This window comes from Lepidochelys olivacea, assembly GCF_965140295.1.
Source record: "Lepidochelys olivacea isolate rLepOli2 genome assembly, chromosome: 5".
In the NCBI taxonomy this organism is placed as follows: domain Eukaryota; kingdom Metazoa; phylum Chordata; order Testudines; family Cheloniidae; genus Lepidochelys; species Lepidochelys olivacea.
Genome location: NC_140415.1, coordinates 10,074,892 through 10,099,805, shown reverse-complemented (window position 1 = coordinate 10,099,805; position 24,914 = coordinate 10,074,892). Strand labels below are relative to the sequence as shown.

General features: G+C 41.0%; 1 protein-coding gene across 2 annotated transcripts in view; it reads right to left on the bottom strand.

The window, feature by feature from the left end:
* The window catches only part of PIK3C3 (phosphatidylinositol 3-kinase catalytic subunit type 3), a 133,644-nt gene that overhangs the window by 43,799 nt on the left and 64,931 nt on the right, over window positions 1-24,914 (bottom strand). For both annotated transcript variants that reach the window (XR_014711622.1, XM_084628052.1), the window contains exons 17-21: window positions 22,352-22,480; window positions 21,910-21,979; window positions 16,380-16,444; window positions 13,765-13,849; window positions 12,211-12,285 (exon numbers count right to left, since the gene is read on the bottom strand). Coding sequence is in view for 1 of the 2 variants with exons in the window: in XM_084628052.1 (XP_084484178.1) it covers window positions 12,211-12,285; window positions 13,765-13,849; window positions 16,380-16,444; window positions 21,910-21,979; window positions 22,352-22,480 (424 nt within the window). In the remaining variant the exon portion in view is untranslated. The remainder of the gene's footprint in view (window positions 1-12,210; window positions 12,286-13,764; window positions 13,850-16,379; window positions 16,445-21,909; window positions 21,980-22,351; window positions 22,481-24,914) is intronic.

The window sequence follows — 24,914 nt, the reverse complement described above, 5'->3', positions numbered from 1 at the left end:
CCCCCCTCAATCTAGGTAACATTTTTGTACTAAAATCACAGTAAAATAAAACATTTGCCTTATTTTTCAGAGAGTTTCCACCATTCATACACTGTGACTGCCCTTCAGTTGTGAAGTTCTTACACAGTCCTTTAATTTTTAATATAACTATTTACCCAGACACATTTGTAGGGAAGGATGTAAAAAAGCCATCCAAAAACATCTTAGCTGTTCTTTCCTGTCAATTTAATCAACCAGTTTCCTCCAAAAGTGGTACTTCTCAATACACTACTTGTTTTAAATTGCTCAGATTCAACAGATATTGCAATGCCTGAAAATAGCCTCAGCTAAAAATCCAGCTGAAGTCCACTGGGGAAACCAGCACCCCATTTCAGAAGTTACCATCGTTTTTATGCAACATGACAAAATTTGTAAACACTTATTTGAAAGTTTCCTGGAAGTTAGGTAATTGGGTGGGAAAGAAACCTTTTCAAGAGCTATGTCAGTATTTTTCAGAGCAATCTGTATGAATTAAAGACCGGAAGCCTGATAGAAGCATCAACCCTTCCACTCTACAAATCAGTAGTGAACCAGTGTGGACACTGTAGTAAACATTTCTTTTAAAGGCAACTTAAAAACCCTGTATTCTACAGAATACAATTAAACTCCTTTCCTTCTAAATATAGTGTCACTATCATGTGATAAACTGCATTTATTCTGACAGCCACATCACACCTGTGCTCCAGCTACTAATCCAGCTTTTCTGAACTTGTTATAACAGCTCAACTCTGAGAGAAGCTTTAAATCAGAAGGATTCTCTAATTATTAAGTCATTCACCTGGGACTCCAGAGATCAGAGTTATATTCCTATCTAAGCAAATGGGTACGAGTCCACTCACATCGAGCCCCACCCAATCAAAAATATTTGAATTGGTATAGAAGTCAGTCCATGCAGAGCAGCTGGAAATGTAGTTAATCGTGATAACAGAAATATCTTTTCTGATTTCCCAATTTTAGGAGGTAATTTGTTTTCTTTATGGAATATATAAATAAATTTCTTATCTTTAAGGAACAAATTACTTTTTTGGATTAAGGATTTTAAATCCTCAAATAAATACAATCCAAAGCTTTGGCATCCAGATCTGAGTCTGTTCTCCCATCTATAAAAGTAGGTCATTTAATTCCCTGGTTTTCAGCACAGTCCTAACCCAGACTTCATTTTTGTACCTGAATCTATTTGTGGTGTAGCAAGTATTTACATAGTTGAACAACATTAAACTGCACCCACAAATTAGATACTTATATATAGGGCCCTACCAAATTCATGGTCCACTTTGGTCAATTTCACAGTCATAGGATTTTAAAAATATTAAATTTCATGATTTCAGCTCTTTAAATCTGAAATTTTACGGTGTTGTATCTGTGGGGGTCCTGACCCAACTCTGAAGGCAGCAGCGCAGAAGTAAGTGTGGCATGGTATGGTACTGCCACCCTTACTTCTGTGCTGCTGCTGGAGGGACACTGCCTTCTGAACTGGGTGCCTGGCCAGCAGCCACTGCTCTCCGGCCACCCAGGTCTGAAGACAGCGCAGAAGTAAGGCTGGCAAAACCATGACTCCCCTACCTTGTAACCCTCCCACAACCCTCTTTTGAGTCAGGACCCCCATTTTGAGAAATGCTGGTCTCCCCCGTGAAATTTGTATAATACAGGGTGAAAGTACACAGAACACCAGATTTCACAGGGGATACCAGATTTCACAGTCCATGACGCGTTTTTCATGGCCGTGAATTTGGTAGGGCCCTACTTATATATGTGAGTGATATCCATTGAGTCCCCTAAATACAGGTAGGTGAAGTGTTGTGGCTGTAGATTGAAGGGGAAAACAACAAACAAAAAAAGAACCCTTCAATTTTAAAACTCTGCCTCCGTATGCTCAAGTATTAATACCTGCACCTTTGCCAGCATTGTCATCCAGTCAGATTCTTGCAACTGAAGTAGGGTTACACCAGATTAGCACTAAAACTGGGAGACCACCAACCAAAACTCAGTGCTGCAGGGAGTGGTCTTTCCTTTAATTACGACTGAATAAATGCTACAAGGAGCTGCAGGAGCTAATATGACACAAAACGCAGGTCCCAGCAATTTATGATCATTAAGATCCAACTGCACTTTTTGCAAGAGCAGTGCTCTGGCCAAATTCTATGTCAGGTAATTACACTCCACCTATTTAGAGTCCCCTGCAGTTTCGGATAGATACATTTCACTAGCTGGTGTTTTGTTTCTTATGATATCCATCCTCTATCTACTTCACTGGAGTGTTATGAGGATTAACTACTTAAAGCCTCTTGAGTATTTAGAAGTCCTTGAATGAAAGTTACCACAAAACTGCAAACTAGATTTTTAACACCACTGCCAAAGGGCTTCTTACATTTTAATAAGCTGAAAGTCCCCTCAAACTACTCCAAGTTCATCTTTCCCCATTTTCAGGAAGATAATTTACTGACATTGAATTTAAATTTTGAAGATGGCATTAATTTTGTTTCAAACTACAGCTTCCATAGTAATTTTGAAAGATTGCTATCCAGGATCCTATATTTATTAAGTAGCAAAATTTATGCTCTGAAAGGTGGGCCACAGCTAAAAGGGGGAACTTCCTCTCATGAAAATGGGATGGTAGCATTCAATTTCCCCTAGAGTTATGCTGTCACCATGAAAAGGTCTGACCTGCTAAGAGAAAGCAACAGAACCCTTATGGTGGTTGCACCTCTGCTGGAAAATTACAATTCCTAATTCTCCATCATTGCTACCACTGGTAATTCACCACCAATGCCGTTCTGCAAGTCCTAATTTTACTAATTTAGACAAGGCCAGTCTGTGCCTAAGTAGGAAAGTGAAGTAGAAAGGAGAGTGTAAAGTGATGTGCTTATTGTTCAAATTCATTCAGTGTGCAGATGTTAAATCCTAAACACACTGACAAAAACTTTAAGGTGATCCAGATAAATATATTCTGCACTTCTATTTGTATTACTGTTGCACCTAGGAGCCCTAGTCATGGATCAGAACCCCATTGTGCTGAGCACTGTATAAAACACAGAATTTAGTAAGACAGTCCCTGCTCTAAAGAGCTCACAATTTAAGGATAAGACAATAGATAGATGGCTACTGCCAGGAGAATCCAAGAAAACAAGGAGACAATATTAGTCAGCATGATAGGCAGTGGTCTTAGGACAATGGCAAGGCTGCTGGTTTAGTAGGCATAACAGAAAAGGAGTTTTAAGGAGGGATTTGGAGGATAATTAATTTTGGAGATGTTTACAAGCTAGTATGTTCATTCTCTCTCTCTCTCATCATGTTTTTTTTATTTTTTTATATATTCATACATAGAGAGAGAGAGAGAATGTTTTAAAGCTTCTTTATTTTACATACAACAGGGTCTGGTAAAATCAGCAAATCTACTTATAGTGCCTGCAGCACTTTTGGGGAGCATCTGGAGTCCAACTATCTTTCACTTTGGCGTCTCCTCAGAAGAGCTGCATTAGACGATCCAATTGTAACAATGAAGAAGAGCTGAGAACACTTAAGGGCTTGCATCAGGCACAAAAAACTGTTCAAGGGCCCTGTTGTCTGGGGGCCTGCAATCCTGTTCTGACTTTGCAGCTCTCTCCAATGAGACCAAGGCATGCAGAAAAACCCGTGTTCTTTCCCTAATGTCAGGCTGGGGTCCCCATTCTTGGTAAGACTCCACAAAGTTCACAGCTGGTACAATCCTTGAGTTCATTACGTTCTTAGACTCAAGAGCAATGTGCCCTGCCACATACACGCTTGAGGTTTGAGCATGCTTTATTCGGCTGGCAAATAAAGTCAGGACCAAAGTCTCTATTTCCATTCATATGCCAACTTGTTTACTGATGCAGTCATACTGGCTCCATGCTTTCAATAATAAAAATAAAAGAGGGGACAAAAGCAAAACAAAAACCCCCAAAACAAGTTGCCTTCAATAAATGGAAGAGACAAATGTTTTAAGATGGGTTGTTTCAAAAAGATGCAACTTCTGGGAACTTTAGTCTTTTTAAACGTGTTCCATCAAGTCGGTGACAATTCAGCTTCACAACTAGCAGTTCTTTCTAAGGCAGCGAAGGGTCTACTGACGGATGGCATTCAAGTACCAGTATTTATATATGCAACGATTTGTGATGCAGCAATGATCGATTGATGTTGTTTGAAACTGCGTATTTTGCTGGAAGACAAAGTGTCTCATTACATAGTTGCTGCCATACTGCCTGATCTTGGCTTTGGAAGCAACAAATTAAAAATGCATAGGAATCAATGACAGTTTATAATGCCAGGTTTCAGAGTAGCAGCCGTGTTAGTCTGTATTCGCAAAAAGAAGAGGAGTACTTGTGGCACCTTAGAGACTAACCAATTTGAGCATAAGCTTTCGTGAGCTACAGCTCACTTCATCAGCTACAGCTCACTTATGCTCAAATAAATTGGTTAGTCTCTAAGGTGCCACAAGTACTCCTTTTCTTTTAGTTTATAATGCATCTCAATTCGGTGAGATGCAAGACAATATCTATTCTCATACAAAAGGAATCGCTTGCAGTGCTGTTATTTTGAAGTATTTTACAGAAACAATACCGAGGCATAATACGTACATTTTAAGTTACATAGGCTCAGGTACATTGTATATGAATTGCCAAAATATGTATTAATGTATCAGAAAGGCTTTCGAGTTTGAAAAAATGAGAAGCTACATGACTTAGTTTACACAATTATACTTTTATCTATTAAATGTAATTAATACTTTGTTCGTTACCACTAAATCTCTTTACTGAACATATACTGAAACAATACATGGCAGAGTAAAAATAATTGAGCTTACTAAAATAAATCTAAAAAAATTACAAATGCTTCAGTATTAAAGGGACAATAAAAAAATGAAATAAATCAGCTATGGTTACCGGTAAAAATGGGGGGAGGGGAGAAGAGAAAAAGAGCGATCTATTTTCATTTTGTTTACTTTATGATTTCAACAATACTTTGTAAAGTGTCAATTTTATTGTTTCTCCTGTATGGTCAATCTCTTCTTTTGTAGAAGCCCCTTTAGCTCCCTGATTTAAAACAAACAAACAAACAAAAAGAATAAGGACATACTATTTAAAAGTTACTCAGACTCTGGATTCATTTTCCTTTGTCCCTCCCCCCCCCCCCCTTTTTTTTGTTTTTTGTTTTTTTTGTTAAAGAGTACATGGTGACACTGTCCCGTTTAAGCTCTGGAGACAAACTAAAGTGGCAATTCTCCAACAAAAAAAATTCAAAAAACAGACTCCAATAAGGGACTGCTGAATTGGAATTAATTTGCAAACTGGACACAATTAACTTAGGCTTGAATAAAGACTGGGAGTGGATGGGTCATTACACAAAGTAAAACTATTTCCCCGTGTTTATTTCCCCCCCCCCCACACACACACACACACTGTTCCTCACACGTTCTTGTCAACTGCTGGAAATGGCTCACCTTGATTATCCCTACAAAAGTTTTTTTTTTCTTTTTCTTCTTCACCACTCCCCCCTGCTGGTAATAGCTCACCTTACCTGATCACTCTCGTTACAGTGTGTATGGTAACACCCATTGTTTCGTGTTCTGTGTATATAAATCTCTTCACTGTATTTTCTATTGCATGCATCCGATGAAGTGAGCTGTAGCTCATGAAAGCTCATGCTCAAATAAATTTGTTAGTCTCTAAGATGCCACAAGTACTCCCTTTCTTTTTACAGAAAATTTTAGAGCCCATAAACTACTACATGTATTGTTATCTTGGTTCTACAGTACACTGATTACATGTTTCTGATGTAGAGTAGGGAAGAGCTGTTTTCATATCCTGGTGTTCATGTTTAATGCTGTATTCTGCCTAATAAAGGACTAATTTTACATTTAGTTTGGTCATAAGCACAAAATACCCTCTACAGAAAGAGTTGTGATGGTGCCCATACTCATGCTATCCCACAAAGGAATTACACCTCTTCCCATGTGTTGAGAGGAAAGACAAGCCCTATGGAATGGACTTTAAATGCAAGACTTGAAGGAGCCGACAGCTGTGGACTATTAAGAGAAAGCCATAAAAGGCTCCTGGGATCTGTTGAATTTTCTCCCACATGGAACATAAGATCGAGTACTGAAACCCACAGCTGGGTCCAGTAGTGCCCTATTTATGGCCCCCATTGCCCAGGAGGGCTTGCACGGTTTAAACAAATCCTGCTAAGAAGGGAAAGCTTTGTGGTTATACAAACTATATTGCCAGAAAAATGTTTGTGTTTAGCTTCTCAACCACAAGAGAAGACTAGAACTAGTCTTTTTGCACCAAAGTCAATGGGAGACTCAGTGGTAAGTATAAGGCCGGATACCAAGTGTTTGTAGGATTGATTCCATACAGGTACTTTTAATAAACAGGTTCCACACTTTCAAAAATACCATAAATATCAGTTTATATATTTTTCTTCCTCAAACTGATGCAGAATTTAAGATTTTGAGAAGTCTGCTTACCAGTCACAAAGGAAATCATTAAGGAAAAAGGTACATTCAAACCCACATTGTTTTACTATCTTATGGAGTATATATTACAACACAGAGATAAGAGGAATTTCAGACAGAATTTATCATGGATAAGTACTGCCCTCTGCTGCACTGCTTAGGATTTTCCAGTGGAAAAACTAAATTCAGTCCCCAGTGTAAGGATTTTCATGTGAATTGGAGTGCAAGACAGGGGCTTTATTTTCTGCAGCCTTTCGTACGCATTGTATTCAAAAATATTTTACAGGTTCACAATACAAACAGCAAACTGACACACAAAACTAGACGCAAATACAAAGGAGAGTAAATGTTTTGGGACAAAGATATTTTGTTAAAGTTTCACGCTAGTTTTCAAACAATTTAAATCTGATAAAAATGAAATGAACACAAACTGCGGCCCACACAGGAAATAAATAAAACCTTTACTAAAGAGCTTAGGTCAGAGATTCATTCCATATCAAAATTCATACTCTGCATTAATGCTTAAGTGCATCATTTAACAAAATCAGAGTTTATACATTGGCTCAGTTTTCTCTCCAGCCATTTAATGTTGTGTTCTGTTGATTACTCTGTTTTAATTTAAGAAAGGTTTTAATTTAGTTACAGTGATACCAGTTTCACCTTTAAAAATAACAAAAATGCTAACGTAATTATGAGAGAGGGGCTTTGGGTAAATATCAAATTCCAGATGGTGGGTATTTACTGAATGTAAGGATGTTAAACCAATATATTTCAACTGTGGTTTTCAACCTGTGGTCGGTGGACCCCTGGGAATCCTCAGACTATGTCTAAGGTTTCCAAAGGAGTCCATACCTCCACCTGACATTTTTTTAGGGGTCTGCAAATGAAAAAAAAAGGTTGAAAACCATCGTCTTACAACACACTTCCAGACACAAGTAAGAATTTGGAAACTCTTCAGAATTGTTAAACATAATGTAGATACCAGATCATCATAAATGGTGTGTGACTAGCTCAAGTTACCTAAAGTTCAGTCAAGACCGTGGACCTACATTTTATTTGCCATAAATTGAAATGGGTAAAGCCATTGTAACTGGTTTGGTCCCCAAATCCTTTTACTACACCAGCCTGTTTGAGGTCTAATAAAATAGCAGAAACATATACTATGCTAATTATGTTTTTATACTTATAATAAAATGTTATCAGGTGGACTTAAAGAGTCAGGCTGGAAAAATGCTATGTAATTAGGGAAATTATAAATTGAATGCTAGAAGCCTTACATTCTTCAGTAAACAAATTTGACATATTGGAATTTAACTAATCTCTGCAATTCAGGAACTGTGTTTGACCAGTTTTAGGGTGACAATGAAGAAATAACAATACATTTATTTACATCACCCACACATTCCAACTTCACAAAACCTTGACAACTATCAAAATGGGGTGCTAACTGTGACCTGCTATGGTTAAGGTTGCATGACACTTCCCATGGTAATGTCACTTTCAACAGTCTGGGGCTTCAGAAAATGATCATCTTTCAGGCTCAAAATCTCAATCCTAGGTTTATGTCCAAGGTACTTTTTTTTTTTTTTTTTTTTTTTTTTTTTGAGGGGTGGAGGGTAAGGAGAGAATAAGAAAATGTTCCTCTGTTTGAATATATGACGAAAAATACACTTTCTTCATAATAAAAAAGATCAACTTTATAGAAGTAACAACTGAAGGTAGAAAGGTGATATTTGGCATGGAGATAGTCCTAATTGCCTTTAAGCCTTTCAGAAAATTAGCTTTGTTTTTTTTTTGTTTTTTTTTTTTGAGTTATGAGCCTTTGAAAATCATTCTGTGAATACGGAGAACATTTTGCATGGGTAACTGCTAAGCTCATAAAGGAGGCAGCTAAGAAAGGTCATACTCTGTTAGCTGGAAAACTATGTGACAGCTGAATGCTCCACACCTGTCCTATAAAAATACCCTCTCCAAGGAAATGTGCACAGGTTTGGGAGTCTAGTGGTCTGAAGTTCTGTTCCCATCTCCCCAGCTGATTGGCTTTAATTCTCTGCCCTTATTTATTGAAGCCTCATACTCTCTGGAAAGTAATACATACTACCCACCTTTTACAGAGAACAACTGAAGTGAAGCTAACATTTTCAGAAATTGCCTCTTTATTTTGGGTCCCAATTGTTAGACTAAGTACCTAGATATTCAGAGGTGCTGAGTTTCTGGATCTCAGATTGACTTCAACTGTTATATAATTAACAATGCAAAGAGGTTGCAATCAGGAATAGGGAGCCTTTTTGTTAAGTGTTCTACAAAGAACATGTCTCAGGGTGTACTGGCTCTTTAAAGACATGCCCAAACCAAGGCCCAGTACACTTGTTACTATTGAAGCCCACATCAAACACATTCTGGGACTTGCAAGTTCTAGGGTGCTCAGGTTGAGAGCAAAAGCTTCTGGGAAAGGGGTTGGGACCATAAGTAACCTTCTCAGAACAGGGAGAGAACATGAAGTGAAGTGACTCCAGCTGAGAGGAAAGCATAGAGGGAACCTACAGGGAAAAAAGCTTGTGGAATAGCTGGAGAGGAGGGCCAAGAAGCAGGCAGGAGGATAAGAACTCTGGGAAGGAATGTGATGTGTGTGTTTAGTAAAGAACTGCCTGTGAACCCCTGCACCATCAAAGTTTAGCAATGCACCAAGGGGTGAAGGTTTGTGGACTTCAGTTCTGTTGGACTCGTTTACCTCAGAAAGGGAAGAGGTAAGGTTTTGCGGGAGGGCTAAACTACCCTACCAGGAACAGTGTAATTGAGACAATGACCATGCTTAACTATAAACCACTACAACTATATTATATGGTCACTGCCTCTAAGAGCTTACAAGCTACAGCAATTAAGACAGGATGCAACAAGTTTAACAAACAACAGGGTACAGAAGGGTAGGTAGGAAGAATGTGTTTAAAAAGGATAGCTCTATATTTACAAAGGCTAGCTAGTGCACAATTTGGTGAGTCCAATTCAATTGTAAACATTTTCAAACACACGTGCCTATTGTTTTTAAAACTTCTGCCATTGCCTAATTTGCTTTTTTAAAAAAGTTTTGCTTATGAAAGTTTCCAGAATCTCTCTCTCTCAATTTTAATGCACAGGGTTTTTTAAACATGCATTTCAGATAATTGTTATACCTTTGCCTGTATAATTATAACAACATGCGTTAGAAACACTGAGAAAAAATATTAAGGATTTTAGACATGCATTTAAGATTCTAGGACAGGGGTCGGCAACCTTTCAGAAGTGGTGTGCCAAGTCTTCATTTATTCACTTTAATTTAAGGTTTTGCGTGCCGGTAATACAGTCATGATTTTAGAAACTCTCTCTCTATAAGTCTACATTATATAACTAAACTATTGTTGTATGTAAAATAAACAAGGTTTTTAAAATGTTTAAGAAGCTTCATTTAAAATTAAATTAAAATGCTGATCTTATCAGTTAAGTGCAGTGGTTCTTAACCTGGGGTGCACGCACTCCCTGCAGGTGCGAGACATGCAAGATTTTTTGAGAAGGTAAATCATCGAAAACACAAATTAAGCACAGGCACATAAGTACAACTACTTTGTTTCATCAAACCTATGTATTTATTAACATTATACATTTAACAATTACTGTAATATACAAAGTTTTTAAGTTTTCAAGTTTTTAAGGTTTCAGAGTAGCAGCCGTGTTAGTCTGTATCTGCAAAAAGAAAAGGAGTACTTGTGGCACCTTAGAGACTAACAAATTTATTTGAGCATGAGCTTTCGAGAGCTACAGCTCACTTCATCGGATGCATGCAGTGGGGTCCCAGCGACCGGCCCCGCTCAGCCTGCTGCTGGCCTGGGGTTCCGTTCACACAGGTAGGCAGCGGGCTGAGTTTTTAAGCTAACTGTAGTGCAATTTTTTTTTATAAAGGCTGCAGAGCGCTGGGCCCAGGCCAGGAACAGAGCCCTGGGCTGGCTGCCAGGACCCCAAGCCAGCAGGAGGGCTGAGCAGGGCCGGAGGCCTAGACCCGGCTGGCAGGGGGCCGAGCGGCTGGAACCCCAGACCAGCAGCGAGGTGAGTGGGGCCGGTGGCCAGGACCCCGGCTGGCAAGGGGCTGGCGGCTGGGACCCCAGACTGTCAGCGGGCTGAGCTGGGTGACGGACAGAACCCCAGACCAGCAGCGGCTCACCCACTGCCAGTCTGGGGTTCCGCCAGCTCCTGCCAGCCAGGGTCCCAGCTGCCAGCCCCGTTCAGCCCCCTGCTGGCTGGGGATTCCGTTCACTCAGGCGGGCAGCCAAGACCCCGGCTGGCAAAGGGCCGGCAGCCGGAACTCCAGATTGTCAGCGGGCTGAGCAGGGCCGGCGGACAGAATCCCAGACCAGCGGTGGGCTGAGCAGCTCAGCCCGCTGCCGGTCTGGGGTCCCGTCCGCCGGCTCCTGCTAGCCAAGGTCCCGTCCGCCGGCCCCGCTCAGACTGCTGCCAGCCTGGGGTTCCGTTCACCCAGGCAGGAAGTGGGCTGAGTGAGACTGGGGGCCGGGACCCCGGCTGGCAGCAGCATGCCAGTAAAAATCAGCTCGCATGCCACAGGTTGCCGACCCCTTCTAGGAAGTGACAGAAGGACACATGGAACCACTTTTAGGTTAAAAACAATATTAGAACCGCAGGAATGAGCAGGGATATCTTGGAGTAATAATCAAGATGGTCGAATATCAATATAACTAGTACTAAACAAACATGTTTAAACTTGTACTGTATTTGGAATGCAGCTGAGTGTATAATAGCTGCCAAATCTGTCTGCAAAAAGTCTTTTTACAACGGGCACACAATTAATAGATCCTGAAATTGCTTTGAGACTGTGTGAAAGAGCCTATGAAAAATTAAACAATTTTATAAAGAACAATTAGGATTTTTGGAGCCAGCATTACTTTCTAATTAGTAATTACCCATTAATTTCATCGTTTTCCTAACGTTTCAGCTAAAACTTGAAAGGTCTAAGTTATCAGTGTCAAATTTCCTGTTTTGAGGACAAAATTAATCAGAGAGGCAGTTACAATAAGCAACTCAATTTCATTTTAATCTGCTGAGTGTTGCTTTCCAGCAATGCACATTTTAGTCAACCAATTTTGTAACTGACAAAATTTTTAGCAGTCCTTAATTTGCACAGAACAGGAATTTCAGTATTATTGCATTGTTTGTACATTAGCCTGTAAAGAAAAAAATAATTTGTTTCCAAGCCACTTTTAGTTATGAATTCTAGTTTTTTCTTTAAACACACAAGAATGTATGTAGGATAGGCACAACAGTATAAACTGAAAAGTGGAGAGAAAATGTATTGTGTATAAGAATATTGGTATTTAACTGCAATTACTAGACTCCCATTATATACCTCTCCATTGACATCAGTATCCAACATGCACTCATTTTACATGGTGAAATAAGTATTTAATTCTATGCATGATGCAGTCTGCTCCCTACTTGCTACCTCACTAATACGTTCAATCTCAAGCTATAAATTACTAACAAGTCAACTTTAGATCGTCTGATGTAGCCTTAATATTAAAAAAAAAAGTCTAATCCACAACTATCACTTGTTGGATGTTAGAGTGTCCATAAAATAAAATTCAACAAAACATTAGGCCAAGATATATTTGCAAAGTTATACTGTAGCAGTATTTGATGATTTTTTTTTTAAATACCTGTTTTTGTTAGCAAGAGATTATCCAGATGTCGGTCTCCAACTCCAAGGATATAGGTAATAACACAATAACCAGCTGCAATGACAAGTAAATTATAAACAATCAAAAATATTCCATATCCTGGATATCCTGTGTTCCATACTGTTCATAGTAGTAGGTTTGCCATTAGCTTAATTCTTGAAAAATGGATAAACTGGGAAAGCAAGAACATAGGGAGTATAAAGAACAACTTTTGAAATAAAATGAAATGCAAAGAGAAATGTAGTAGGTATCTTCTTATGTATTAATGAAATCTTAAAATCTAATACTGTATAGTTGTATGTACATTTACAAGGCTACATATGCTTAAAATCTGAAAGTCACCTTATTTCTTCCAACATTAGATCAGCAGGGAATGATTTAATACACCATGAAAGTGAAACTAAAATAAATATTTTAAAGTCCTGCAAATAGTATCGTTTACACAATTCTATTTGCCAGTGTTATACTGCTTTCACACTTGGCTCCTATAATCTTATGGTGACAGTGAAGTTACAACTAAGTCATCAATGAGTCCCTAATGCTAACAATGCTCACACGATTAACATTAGACTTGGAGGGGAAAAAAAAATCACTGGAATAATTTTTCTGAACAAAACCAAAAATAAATTGGAAGAGCGTCTAGCTTGTGAGTAATAATACCTGAGGTCTCAAGAGAGACCAATATAACAGCCTTTCAAGACTTTCTGTAATCTGCCTGCAACAATATCTAGAGTGAGAAATACTATTTGTAACCAATTTCTTTAGTGAAACTAGCTTAGTTTGTGTGTTTGGTTTCACTTGCTTAGTAATCTGCTTTGTTCTGTTTGCTACCCCTTTTATCACTTAAAATCTGCCTTTTGTAGTTAGTAACATTTGTTTAATATAATAATAAAACCCAGTTTCTATAATTTCTAACTGGGGGGGAGGGGCAAGAAGTTGTGCATACCTTCCTCCACATTGAGGGAGGAGGCAGATTTCATAACACATCTTTGGGTCTGCACTCCAAGGGAGGTGGACACCTGAGTGCTGAAGCAAGTCCCTTAAACTGAATCTTCCCAGAGCTGATCTGCAGCTGGGTGTGGCCCTACCTGTGTGTGTGTTAAAGGAGGCTTTAATAGCCTGGCTCAGCAAGACAGGTTAAAGGGGGCCCATGCTGGCAGAACAGGTAGACTCAGTGGTATATCAGCACATCAGGGGGCTTCCTAAGGGGCCTAACCCGTCACACTGCCATCATGTTGTTAGACAGGAAAATACATGATTGCAAGATATGTTTGGGAAATCTAAGTATTCATTGGTTAACCAATATTTATCAGGATCACTGTGATACTATACTACTTAAATGATGAATTCCTCTCATTTCAGGTACTTGAAAAATGAGAAAAGTTAAAAATACCAATCACTATTTTTTAATAAATTCTACCTACAATGCATCTGAATATTACTAACGCTACAGGTCCAATAGTGGCACACTACTGTCCTTTGTGCCAATAGTGGCATATCTAATCATCAAGTAAACATTTGTAATAAACTTACCACAACTTTTAACATAAGTGTCCATGACCTCTGCACTTATCCCATTAGGACCAGTCTCGCTTGGCGCATGTTTTCTGAAGAAGTTCTGGAAGGACATCAAAAAACTTACTTATCCCATAAAGCTTTAAACTAACTTCAGGGAAGATAGAAAAGTTAGCAGTTTATGTCCTTGGTAAATCTATTACCATACTCTGTGAAGAGACACTTCTGGTATTAATCTTGAAACTTATAAGAATGTCAAGGTTGAATTCAAGAATGTGTTATGTTCAAAGTTGACAGATAACGTGAAACCAACAAAAAAAATGTAGCAAGTTATGTTTTCATGCTACAGTTTAGATCTCCGTTTGCATTTTCTTATTCACCAAAGCAGAAACAGATTTAAAATCACTGTCACAAATTGAAGTGCTCTTCCTTTAAAATAACCCATAAAATTAAATTTGCATTGCAGAGTTATTGTATGATTACCATGAGCATCAAAAATGCTTCCATAGTAAATATATTTTTCTGCTAGACTAGAAAAAGCTAAACAGCACTAGCAATTCAAATTAATCTAAAAGTTGAGTAACATCTTAGAATAATGTGATGAACATTAGACAAATTATGCACTAATACTTTATGCCGCTTACTTCCACTCAAAACAAACAAATCTAGTATTTTTTATAGAAGTAGTCACAAGGTTTAAAGCTGAAATTTGGAATGGAATTAAGCTTTTATCAAGATAGTCCATAACCGCCTTCTGAAGGAGACTGGTTTTGATTTTGCCAAGTTAGGAACATTGGAAAATCATGTATTGAACTTGAGAAGTGGAGTTTTTTCATGAAGTAATCACCTAAAGAAAAGCCATTCAAGGATGTGCAGCAAAGTTATCAGTTAACTGGTTAGTACCCTACATTGCTGAAAATGGCCAGGATACAGAAGTGAAGGGCCCTTGTCGATATTGTAATGTATAAAAGTGCAGGCTTTTGAAGTGCTGTACAGGAGAAAGTCCTGCTCTGGTATGCCTTGGGAATTTAGTGTAGTGTATGTAGTGTAGAATCCCAGGATATTAGAGAAAGAAGGTGGGTGAAGGGATATATTTTATTGGACCAACTTCTGGTGGCAAGACAAGCTTTTGAGCCACACAGAGCTCTTCTTCAGGTAAAGGTACTCAGTGTCACATCTAAAATGCAAGGTGGAATAAATTGTTCAGCATAAGTAGTTAGCACGTATTCTAATCTAAGGGATCATTCAGGGTAGAGCGGCCTGTGACCTCTACAATCACAGGACAAAAAGAGGGGGTTAGCAGGTTATAGATTTTGTAATAAGCCATAAATCCCATGTCTGTGTTCAGTCCATGATTTTTAATGTTTAGCAGAGTTATGAATTTAAGCTCCCAGGCTCATCTTTTGAAAGTGTTGTGCACGTTTCCTTTGAGGAAAAGGGCAGACAGGTCAGACAAAGTAATTGTTTTATGTTTTATGAAAAGTGTTCACCCACAGGTCATATGGTGTTTTTGTCTTTTATCATTTTCCTGTGAGAGTTCATTCAGGAATGTAATGATTGTCTGGTTTCACCTACATAGTTGTTATAGGGTCATTTAGTGCACTTGATGAGGTACACCACATGTTGTGATAGACATGTAGGATCCATTGATCTTGAAAGGTATGCTGTGGGGGGTGTTTATCATTCTAGCAGTGGCAATATGTCTGCAGGTTTTTCATCTGTTCTTCTGGTAAGGTCCGATGCTACTTTGAGTTGGCATGCCCTGGTCTGTGGGGAGCTTGCTTATGATGATGAGCTTGGAGAGGTGCGTGCGCGCATGTGTGTGTGGGGGGGGAGGGGGGGGGGCTTGAGGAGAGAAGGTTGTTTGAAGGCCAGAAGTGAGGGATCATGAAAGATTTATTTCAGGATGGGGTCCCCCTCGAGTGTAGGTTGCAGTTGTCTGATGAAACGATGTATGGGTTCCAGTGTGAGCTAGTAGGTGACAAATAAGGGTGTACAGTTGGAGGGGTATTATTTCTGTCTTGAAGCAGGTTCTCAAAGTATTTGGGTGGTGTGTTCCATGATGCAATCTACTTCCCTGGTGAAGTGTCTTTGGTTGGTGGTTTTGAGCATGTTAAGGTGTGCATCCTGGACTTTCTCTTTGGAGCATATTCTGTAATATCTGAGTGTCTGTTTGTAGATAACAGATTTCTTGGTGTGTTTGGGGTAGTTACTGGATCTATGAAGGTGGTGTGCTGATGAGTGGATTTTCTTGTATATGGTTGTCCGTAGGGTTCCATTGTTGAAGCTGATCGTGGTATCCAAAAAGCTGATGCTAGTGTGGGAGGTCTCAGTAACAAAAAACACTGGTATGTATCTCAACTGACTGTTCTAAAGCTTTTGCTACTATGAACTCCTATAGCAGACCTAAAACTAGAAAAAAACCAGTACAGAACGAGACTCATAACTATCAGTTTCAATTAATCAGTAAAGCACAGAGTTTCAGTGTCAAAACTAGTTGAGTCTTGCCCTGAATTCTTCAACAATATTAATTTTAGTCATTAAATATCCATGTTGCATACTCGTGCAAAAGATCAGCAATATGAAGACACTGTCCCCAAATGAACAAAAAAAGAAGACACCAGATCATATACCTGTATACTTTCTTCGGTAGCAAGAACTTCAGCAACAGGGACTGACTGAATAAACTGCATGAAACCTGTGATAAGAAAGCAGTATCTTCAGTACTTGAAGGTGTAAAATAAGTAGAGAATAACTTTGGTGAAGAAATAAAGCTATGCACCTTTTATTCCACTGCACTCAGCAAGCAAGGTTTTGCCAGTAAACATATAGCCTGCAGTAAATTTTAAATATACTTGTCACAACTACACAGCTGCTTGACCCAGACTGGAAAGATACCTGGCTTGTGAAGGAATCTACCTAAGACACTATCTTGGGTGACGAATTACTATTTGTAACCAATTCCTTTAGTGAATCAAATTTAGTGCTTTATTTGTTTGGTAATTTGCTTTGTTCTGTTTGCTACCTCTTTACCATTTAAAATTCACCTTTTATAGTTAATAAACGTATTTCTTTTTTTTATAATATAACTCAGTTTATGTAATTTGTAACTGGGGGGGGGGGAAGAGGTTGTGTAGATCTTCCTCCACATTGAGGGAGGGGGCAAATTTCATAAAACCTTTGGGTTTGTACCCCTTAAAGGGAGTGGGGACCAGAGTGCTGGGGAAAGCCGCTAAGGCTGAATCTTTCCAGAGCGGATCGCTCTCTCTGTGCAGCTGGGTGTGGCACTGCCTGTGTGCTTGGCTGGAAGAGGCTTGTGAGCCTACCCCAGCAAAACCAGGTAAAGGGGACCCAGGCTGTAAGAATAGGCTGACTCAGCGGGATCCAAGTACATCTGGTGGCATTCAGAGGGGACAAACTGTCACATCCTGTTAAGAAGGTAGCCATTATACCCATTTTTTGCATAGAGAAGCACATAGAAATTTTACATGACTTGCCCAAGGCTAGGCAGCAAGCTAGCAAAAAGTTGGAACTATAACTTGAGTCTCTTGATTCTTGTTATGAATAAAAATAGACCCTTCTATAGAAGACTGTACAGATTGACAGGTTTCAGAGTAGCAGCCATGTCAGTCTGTATTTGCAAAAAGAAAAGGAGGACTTGTGGTACCTTAGAGACTAACCAATTTATTTGAGCATAAGCTTTCGTGAGCTACAGCTCACTTCATCAGATGCAAGTAAAGATTATGACTACCTGTTTTAAGAATCATAATGATAGAACAAAATGGTATGAAAACAGCAGATTCTAGTGGACTTCAATACAACTGGATCATGAGACATTTTAAAGACTGCAATGGTACAAATATAGGAGAAAGAGGAGGTTACTTACTTCAACTGGAGGTTCTTCAAGATGTGTGGTACCTGTCTGGAATCCAGACATGGGTGCACATGCACCAGAACCAAAACTGTTCGGTAGTGTCTGTTGACCCACACGTGCGTCATCTGCATGTCTGCTATAAGAGGCTGTGCGGGTCAACGCCACTTCAGTATCCCTCTTATCTGAAAGAAATGGAGTCTGCAGAAGAGGGCATGAAGGGCAGTATTGGAATCCAAACAGGGACCACACATCTTGAAGAACCTCCAGTTACAGTAAGTAACCTCCTCCTTCTCTTCTTCTTCAAGTGATGGTCCCTATATGGATTTTAGACATGGGAGAGTGGCGAGCAGTGCTCAGCATGAAGGTGGGTGCGTGGCGTCGCGTGAAGTTATAGTCTGGAGGACCGCTCGGCCGACAGCCGCATCCACCACCACCGCCGAGGGAATGGCGTAGCAAGTAGTGAAGGTGCTCATGCGCCTCATTGAGGTGACGATCACTTTCATGGAGAGGTGGGAGAGGGAACAGATCAGGAGGGGCTCAAAGGGATGTTTAGTGAGGGCAGAGAGGATGATGTACATTTTCCAAGAGGGAGTTCCAGCAGACAGGCATTGAGCAAGCCTTTAAGGAAGCAAGTGATGGTCAGGTGAGTGAAGACAGAGGAACCATCCACGGGGGGTTGGTGGATGGATGGAAGGTGGATCGGAGGAAAAGCGGAGAGGTGGAGGTGGTCGGTGAACCAGTACTGGCGAGGTCAAAAGGGGGCAATCAGGTTGATCATTGTTCAATCCTTTCGTACCTTGCACAGGACTTGCGGGATCAGAGGGATGAGTGGAAAGGCGTAGCAGACTTTGGAGGTCCAGGGCAGGAGGAGGGCTTCGCCCCACAAGCCCATCCCAAGGGTCCCTCTGGAGGAGAAAAAGGAGGAATTTGCAGTTCTCCAAAATCCCAAAGAGGTCCCAATGTGGGGTGTCCCACCAGTGTAAGATGGAGTGAAGCATGGGATCATGGATCTCCCACTCATGATTCATGTAGAAGGACCTGCTGAAAGTGTCTGCCAGGAAGGTGCACGGTGTGCAGTGTGATCCCATGCTTGATGCATCAGTTCCAGAGGTGAAAGGTTCTGCACAGAGAGAGGGCGACCTGGCACCACCTTGTTTGTTGATATACACAACTGCCATCATGTAGTTGAAGAGTAGCTGAAGGTGCCAGGACCATATGAGAGAGAGGTGAGGGCTGCAAAGAGATCCGTCAGGAGGGAAGTGCGGCCCATGATAGAGTTCAAGTGAGCCCCAGTAAAAGTGATTGCTTGGGTAGGGTTGAGGACTGATTTTTCCTCATTGATATAGATATCCAGGTGGATGAGGAGATCATGAAGGGCGTGGATAGGGGAAAGGAGGCAGGTGTGCAATGTTGCAATGCGGATCCAATTGTCCACGCAGGGAAACACAGAGTGGCAGAAGTGGCGTACGTAGGTGGTGATGACGGTGAAAATCTTTTTGAACACATGTGGAGCGGTGGCAATATCAGTGGCGAGGACCCGGAACTGATAATGGGAGTGCCTCACGGTGAAACAGAGAAATTTCTGATGAGCCAGGTGGATGTCAATGTGAAAATAGGCATCCTTCATATTGAGAGCCATGAACCAGAAGCCTCAGGGGAGGGACGGAATAAGGTAGGGGCAGCATGACCATCCAGAATCAGAACTTACGGGTGAGCTTGTTGAGCAACTGGAGGTCCAGATTGGGCCACTGGCCACCCTTTTCTTGGGAATAAGGAAATAGGGGGAATTGAACCCTCAGCCATGATAACAGCAGGAAATATGCTCTATGGTGCTCTTCCGGAGCAGGGCATCTGCTTCCTCTTGTAGGAGACTGCAATGGGAGGAATCTCCAGGGGCACTTCAGAGTAGGGGCATAGGAGGTGGGCATGTGCCAAACTGTCTGTGCTGGTTGTAGAATGGTTAAGTGGCTAGGGAAAGCAGTGAGGGAGGGTCCAGGTGGCAGGAGGCTATCCAAAAGTTTGTTTTGCGGGTCCTGGACCTTTTCCCACCATAAGGTTGAGAGCCTCCGCCATGCGCCGAAGCAGGTTGTGGTACTGGTGATGGTCATCCAGAGGGGAGAGAGAAAGTGGAATTAATGCCTTGTCCGGGTACGACCAGCGGCACCAATTGCACGATGACCTCTTCCTCCTGTTCATCATACCCAGAGGGGGACATGGTGCAAGCAGGGGATGGCTGGTAATATGGCAGCAGTGGTAGCCCACATTCTACGTGGGGTCCCATGGAGGCCAGTAGGGCCAAGCATAGGGTTCGCCACGCATTGGCGGGCCCTGGGGCAATGGAATCACGGCACAGTGCAAGAGTCATAGGCATATGGCTAGGGCGGGTAATGCCCACAATCCGGGCTGAGAGAAGGGGTCTGGCTTGGAAAACCACTCAGACTCAGAGGATTGATCTGGTAGAGGTGGAGCTGTTGGTGTGTGGGTGGAAGAGGAGTGCCACTCCGGAAGGAGTAGGAGAGGTTCATCCGCTGGAGAGGTAAGCATGAAGCATCCGCAGATAGGGAACTGGCATACGGGAGAATGAACTTGGCTATGGGCATCAGCAGTTCCAGGCAGCCTGGAGTGTGGGAGCCGGGCGTGCCAGTCTCAAAGGGCCCAGTGGCATAGATGGTGCCGGCGGTGAAGATGGTGGCAGACTGGGAGTCAGGGTGGGAAGCAGCACCTACGGCTTGCATTAGTGTTTCATCTTATACTCTGTCCAGGGCTTCTTAGGAGCCGCAGCAGCCGGCTCGGCATGTTACTTCTCACCCGACTGGGCACGGCTCGGGGAGGCAACGCTGTGCTTAGGAGCAGTCCCCATCGGGGAGGCGCCCTTATGTCCATGTCTGGGTTTCTAATTCTCACAGTGGGGCTTCAGCGGATGCAACAGTACGTAGGGTTCCAGTAGGCGGGAGAAAGCCAGAGGGTCACTCACCAATATTGATGGGCACCATTCCAGTGAATCCAACTGCACACATAGCTTCCTCCATGAGGAACACGCGGAGGCGAGTTCCCTGCCCTCCCGAGTCCGAGCCAGGAATGAGCAGCAGATGGAACAGTGGACGAGAACGTAGACTTCACCGAGACATTGCTGGTGCTTGACGCTCACGGAGAAGAAGAACAGGCACAAAGCACAGTTCTTCAAGCTAGCTTGTCGGGGCATAATCCCAGGGGTGTGGGGAGAGGAGGTACTGTCTCCCCTCCAGGGGAAGAAGTCCGACAGGGGAGCCTAAATAACTAAAACTGAATGCATCCGATGAAGTGAGCTGTAGCTGACGAAAGCTTATGCTCAAATAAGTTGGTTAGTCTCTAAGGTGCCACAAGTCCTCCTTTTCTTTTTGCGGATACAGACTAACACGGCTGCTACTCTAAAAGTGTACAAGAACTACTCTATCCAGCGAGAACATGCTAGCAATTATATACAGGTGAGAATAAACAGATAAAAGTTCTCTTAGCAGACCTAAGAGCAGCAAGGAACAGGGGTTCAGACTCTGGCCACACGGTGGTAAGATGGAACTGGAACAGCATCGACATGCACGTCCACTTATAGCTCTTGCACATGGCGCACATGCACACCCATGTCTGGAATCCATATAGGGATCATCACTAGAAGAACTTACTAGTTTTCATCCTAAATTTAGTTGTAAGGTTTCCTATTACAGAGATTTATTATTTTTACTAAGCGTAACACAGTACATTTACTATTACTCAATGAAATCTCAACACTTGTCAAAATAAGTTACTGGAGTGCATTTCATAACGTAACATCTTTACTTTTTGTTGGTCCCTACCCAAGCCCGAATGACTACCCTGCAGTTTTTAGCCCCGCAATCTGAGCCCCACAAGCCCAAGTGAGCTGATCTGGGCCAGCCACAGCCATGCCACCATTTTTTTTTTTAATTGCTTTGTAGAAATATCCTCAAAGATCAGAGAGGGAACAGAGGTGCAGCTAGCTCTGAAAGAATGACAACCAGTATTTCACAATTTGGCACTAGGTGAGGCAAAACAAGCACTTGACAGTAAAGCTGGAGAGGGGAAATAGAAGGTAAAGAATAAACACTAATCTGATTTTAAGCAAGTTTCCCAAGTTTGTTATAAAGAAATCTTACAACCTGAAGTCAGCTGTACCCTCCTGTGACACTAACAAGAAGCCTGAGTTAGAGAATGTCTGCATCCAGGTAAGTGAAACTGAGGAAGACAAATACCTGATTATTTTCAGTGTTTTTTTTTAAAAAAAGAAATAACTTTACCATGCTTTGTACTAGTAGCCAGCACCTTATATGGTGTTAGCTTCAAATCCAGATTCTCCTTACGTAACAGCTGGAAGGAAAACACAAACATGAGTGGAACAGTTAAAAATAATCAAACATTTTTTTAAAAGAGGCTAGGTTGTGCTGTGGTTTAATACAGTAACTTATTCCCTTTTGAGGAAACTTAGTTCAGATCTGTCATAAGGCATAAGTGAAAGTCTGTTTGCTCATTTCTTCTTTGTCCACAGAGGACATTAAATAATATTTGTAAGGACTGGAATTTTTTGGAATGTAACAGCTACAATAAAAGAGTACTGAATTAAGCTGCATTAATATCTTGTGTTTTCTGGGTTTTAACCAAGAAAAAATTCCTCAGCTTGTATAAACAATAAAACAGATGTTTAATAGTGAGATTAAGAAACACTTGATTAACGTTCATCACCTTGTCCATGAGTGAAATAATTTGAAGAATAAGTTGATCTTGACGTAAATCATCACCATGTTTAAATATTACAGGATATTTGCCTCCATCTTCTGTCTTGAAGAATAACTGGGCAGGCATTAGGGCACTCTGGAAAAAGAAATTTGCCATGAACCAGTACACTAGAACAAATTGAATACTCAACTTCACTGGGACAAATTTAAGTTGGGAATCCTTCCCTACATGTGAGTAAATTCATTTATAATTGCCTCTCTCATTTGCTTTTTAGCCTTCTAGCCTAATACATCTGCAAAATGGTGGGTTTTGCAATAGGCTCTGAAGACTGCTCCAATAGGGCTCATTTGGCACTCTAATATTGTGTTCCATAGTCCATGACACTGCATCAAGAACGTACTGCCCCCACTTAGCAAAAGTTTGACCATAGAACTTCCAGTTTTTATATAATTTCTAGATTCCATTCATCCACAGAGGATATAGCACTCCGTGAGAAATCTTAGAGAAGCAGTAAGACAAATCAAATGGATCCTGGTAAAAAAAAATTAAATCATTCTTTCCTCTTTAATTAGGGGAAAATGCAGAAATTAAGTTTGTGCACATCTGATTCAAACTTCGAAGCACCATATAAAAGGAGCAAAACATTTTAAACTGACCAGAAAAAAAAAAACCCATAGGGAAACTCAATAATTACATTATAAATGTCAAAGAAATGATAGGGATAGGACATTTTCAAACCAATTAACTGCTTTCTCAATTAATTAAGCAAAAGTAACAAATTTAAATGTTTTTTTAAAAGAACTAATTTAATTCTGTTTGCAGTTTCACCCTTCATAAAATGAGCTGAAGATCAATTATCTACATGAATAAATTTATCTACTGTAATTCATCAAGTGAGGCCTCTCAAACAAAAATGAAATAAAAATCAGGTACACAAGGGAGATTTTTAATGGATCAATTTCACGAGAGCTGTTTGCAGTAAGTGCTCTGAGGCAGTGGTTTTCACATCTTCTACTGATACTTACTTTTTCTCTGAAAAATCTCGCTCCTTATTCTTCTACACAAGGACTTAATGAGGTTGTAGAGAAAAGCTATGACTGAAGTCAAAAGATGTTACTTAGACTCAAAAGCACAGAGGCCCCATCCTTCCTCAAGGACATTTTTTCTGGTTCTGTAGAGTTTACTAGTTACTGACTAGTCTCCAACCTCTTTCTCGGGGGAAGAGATAGAATTGAGTGGCCACCATCTTCTCAAAGTGCACTTGGACACCAATGGCACCTACTGAAAGATTGGATCTAAATTCTGGCTCTCTTTTGGGCAGCTCATGAATTATACGCATCTTGCTTGCTTTAAATAGGACCATGCTGGACCTCCCAATCTTGCTTTGTTATGGTTTTTCTTTTTTAAATTGAAAAGAAAACCACCACCTCATGTCAAAGGCTGACTTCCAATACATTGCTAAAGTAGCTGCTCTGCTACACGATCCAGAATCTGTCTAGACAATTAAGCATTACATTCCCACAAAGATTCAGCGTGCTATGGGTGAACGACAACCATCTGTCAAAGCTTTTGTTGCAAAACAAATTGCTCTCCAAACAATAGGTGATTAGTTTGCCAGGATCAGCTAAGGGTTCTGCAGTGCTCTGGAGCTGTGTCATAGAGGAAAGTGACTGCCCTACAGACCAACGAACTACTACAGGAGTAGTGTGAACCTCAGATGACAGATAGCTCCTTGTCCTCTCCTAAACAATGGGTACGTCTGTTGGGACAAGGTCATTCTTATCCCGGCTAAAGAGCTTGCTATTTTGACTTGTAAAAATCTCCCTAATCCCACCTTTAGTTTTACGTGTAGCTGTAGAAAGACAGTGCATCCTAAAGAGCAGTCATAGTTTAGGTGGCTTTGGGGGTGAGCTCTCATTGCCAAGAAAATGCCTCATCTGATTAGCATAATGTATAGCCTCTGACAGCTAAACTACTGCTTGCCTTCTCATGGCAGAGCTGTTCTTAGTTGAAAATGGGAGTGTGAACGGCGAGTATCTGGCACCTTATAACCAGATTGCTCTGGGCAGGTGGGGCTCATTCAACCTAGTCCACCTAGGATAATGGACTCTGATTTCAACCGAAGAACATCAGGCCTGGCCAGCCAGTTTGTAAAAGTGTGCCGGGAAGTGTGCCAAACACATATGCTCTATGGGTTTTTGTCTTCAGGGACCACATCACTAGAATGCTATGGCATCCCCTGGAATCAACGTGCAACCACTTCACCAGACAGCTGTGGAAAATATGAAAAGGCCACCCCATTAAGGGCACATGCAGCTGAAGAAGCAAGCCCAAGAATTATGTTTGGTTTCACTGAATGTGTAAACAATGACTACGAAATCAAGAGAAGTAGCTGAGACACAAAAGAAGGAGAGTGCATATTGCCTGCATACAAGAAACAAAATGGAAGTGGTCAAAATCCATAAACACTGGAGATGGTTACAAGATAAAGTATTGGTTTCAGAGTAACAACCGTGTTAGTCTGTATTCGCAAAAAGAAAAGGAGGACTTGTGGCACCTTAGAGACTAA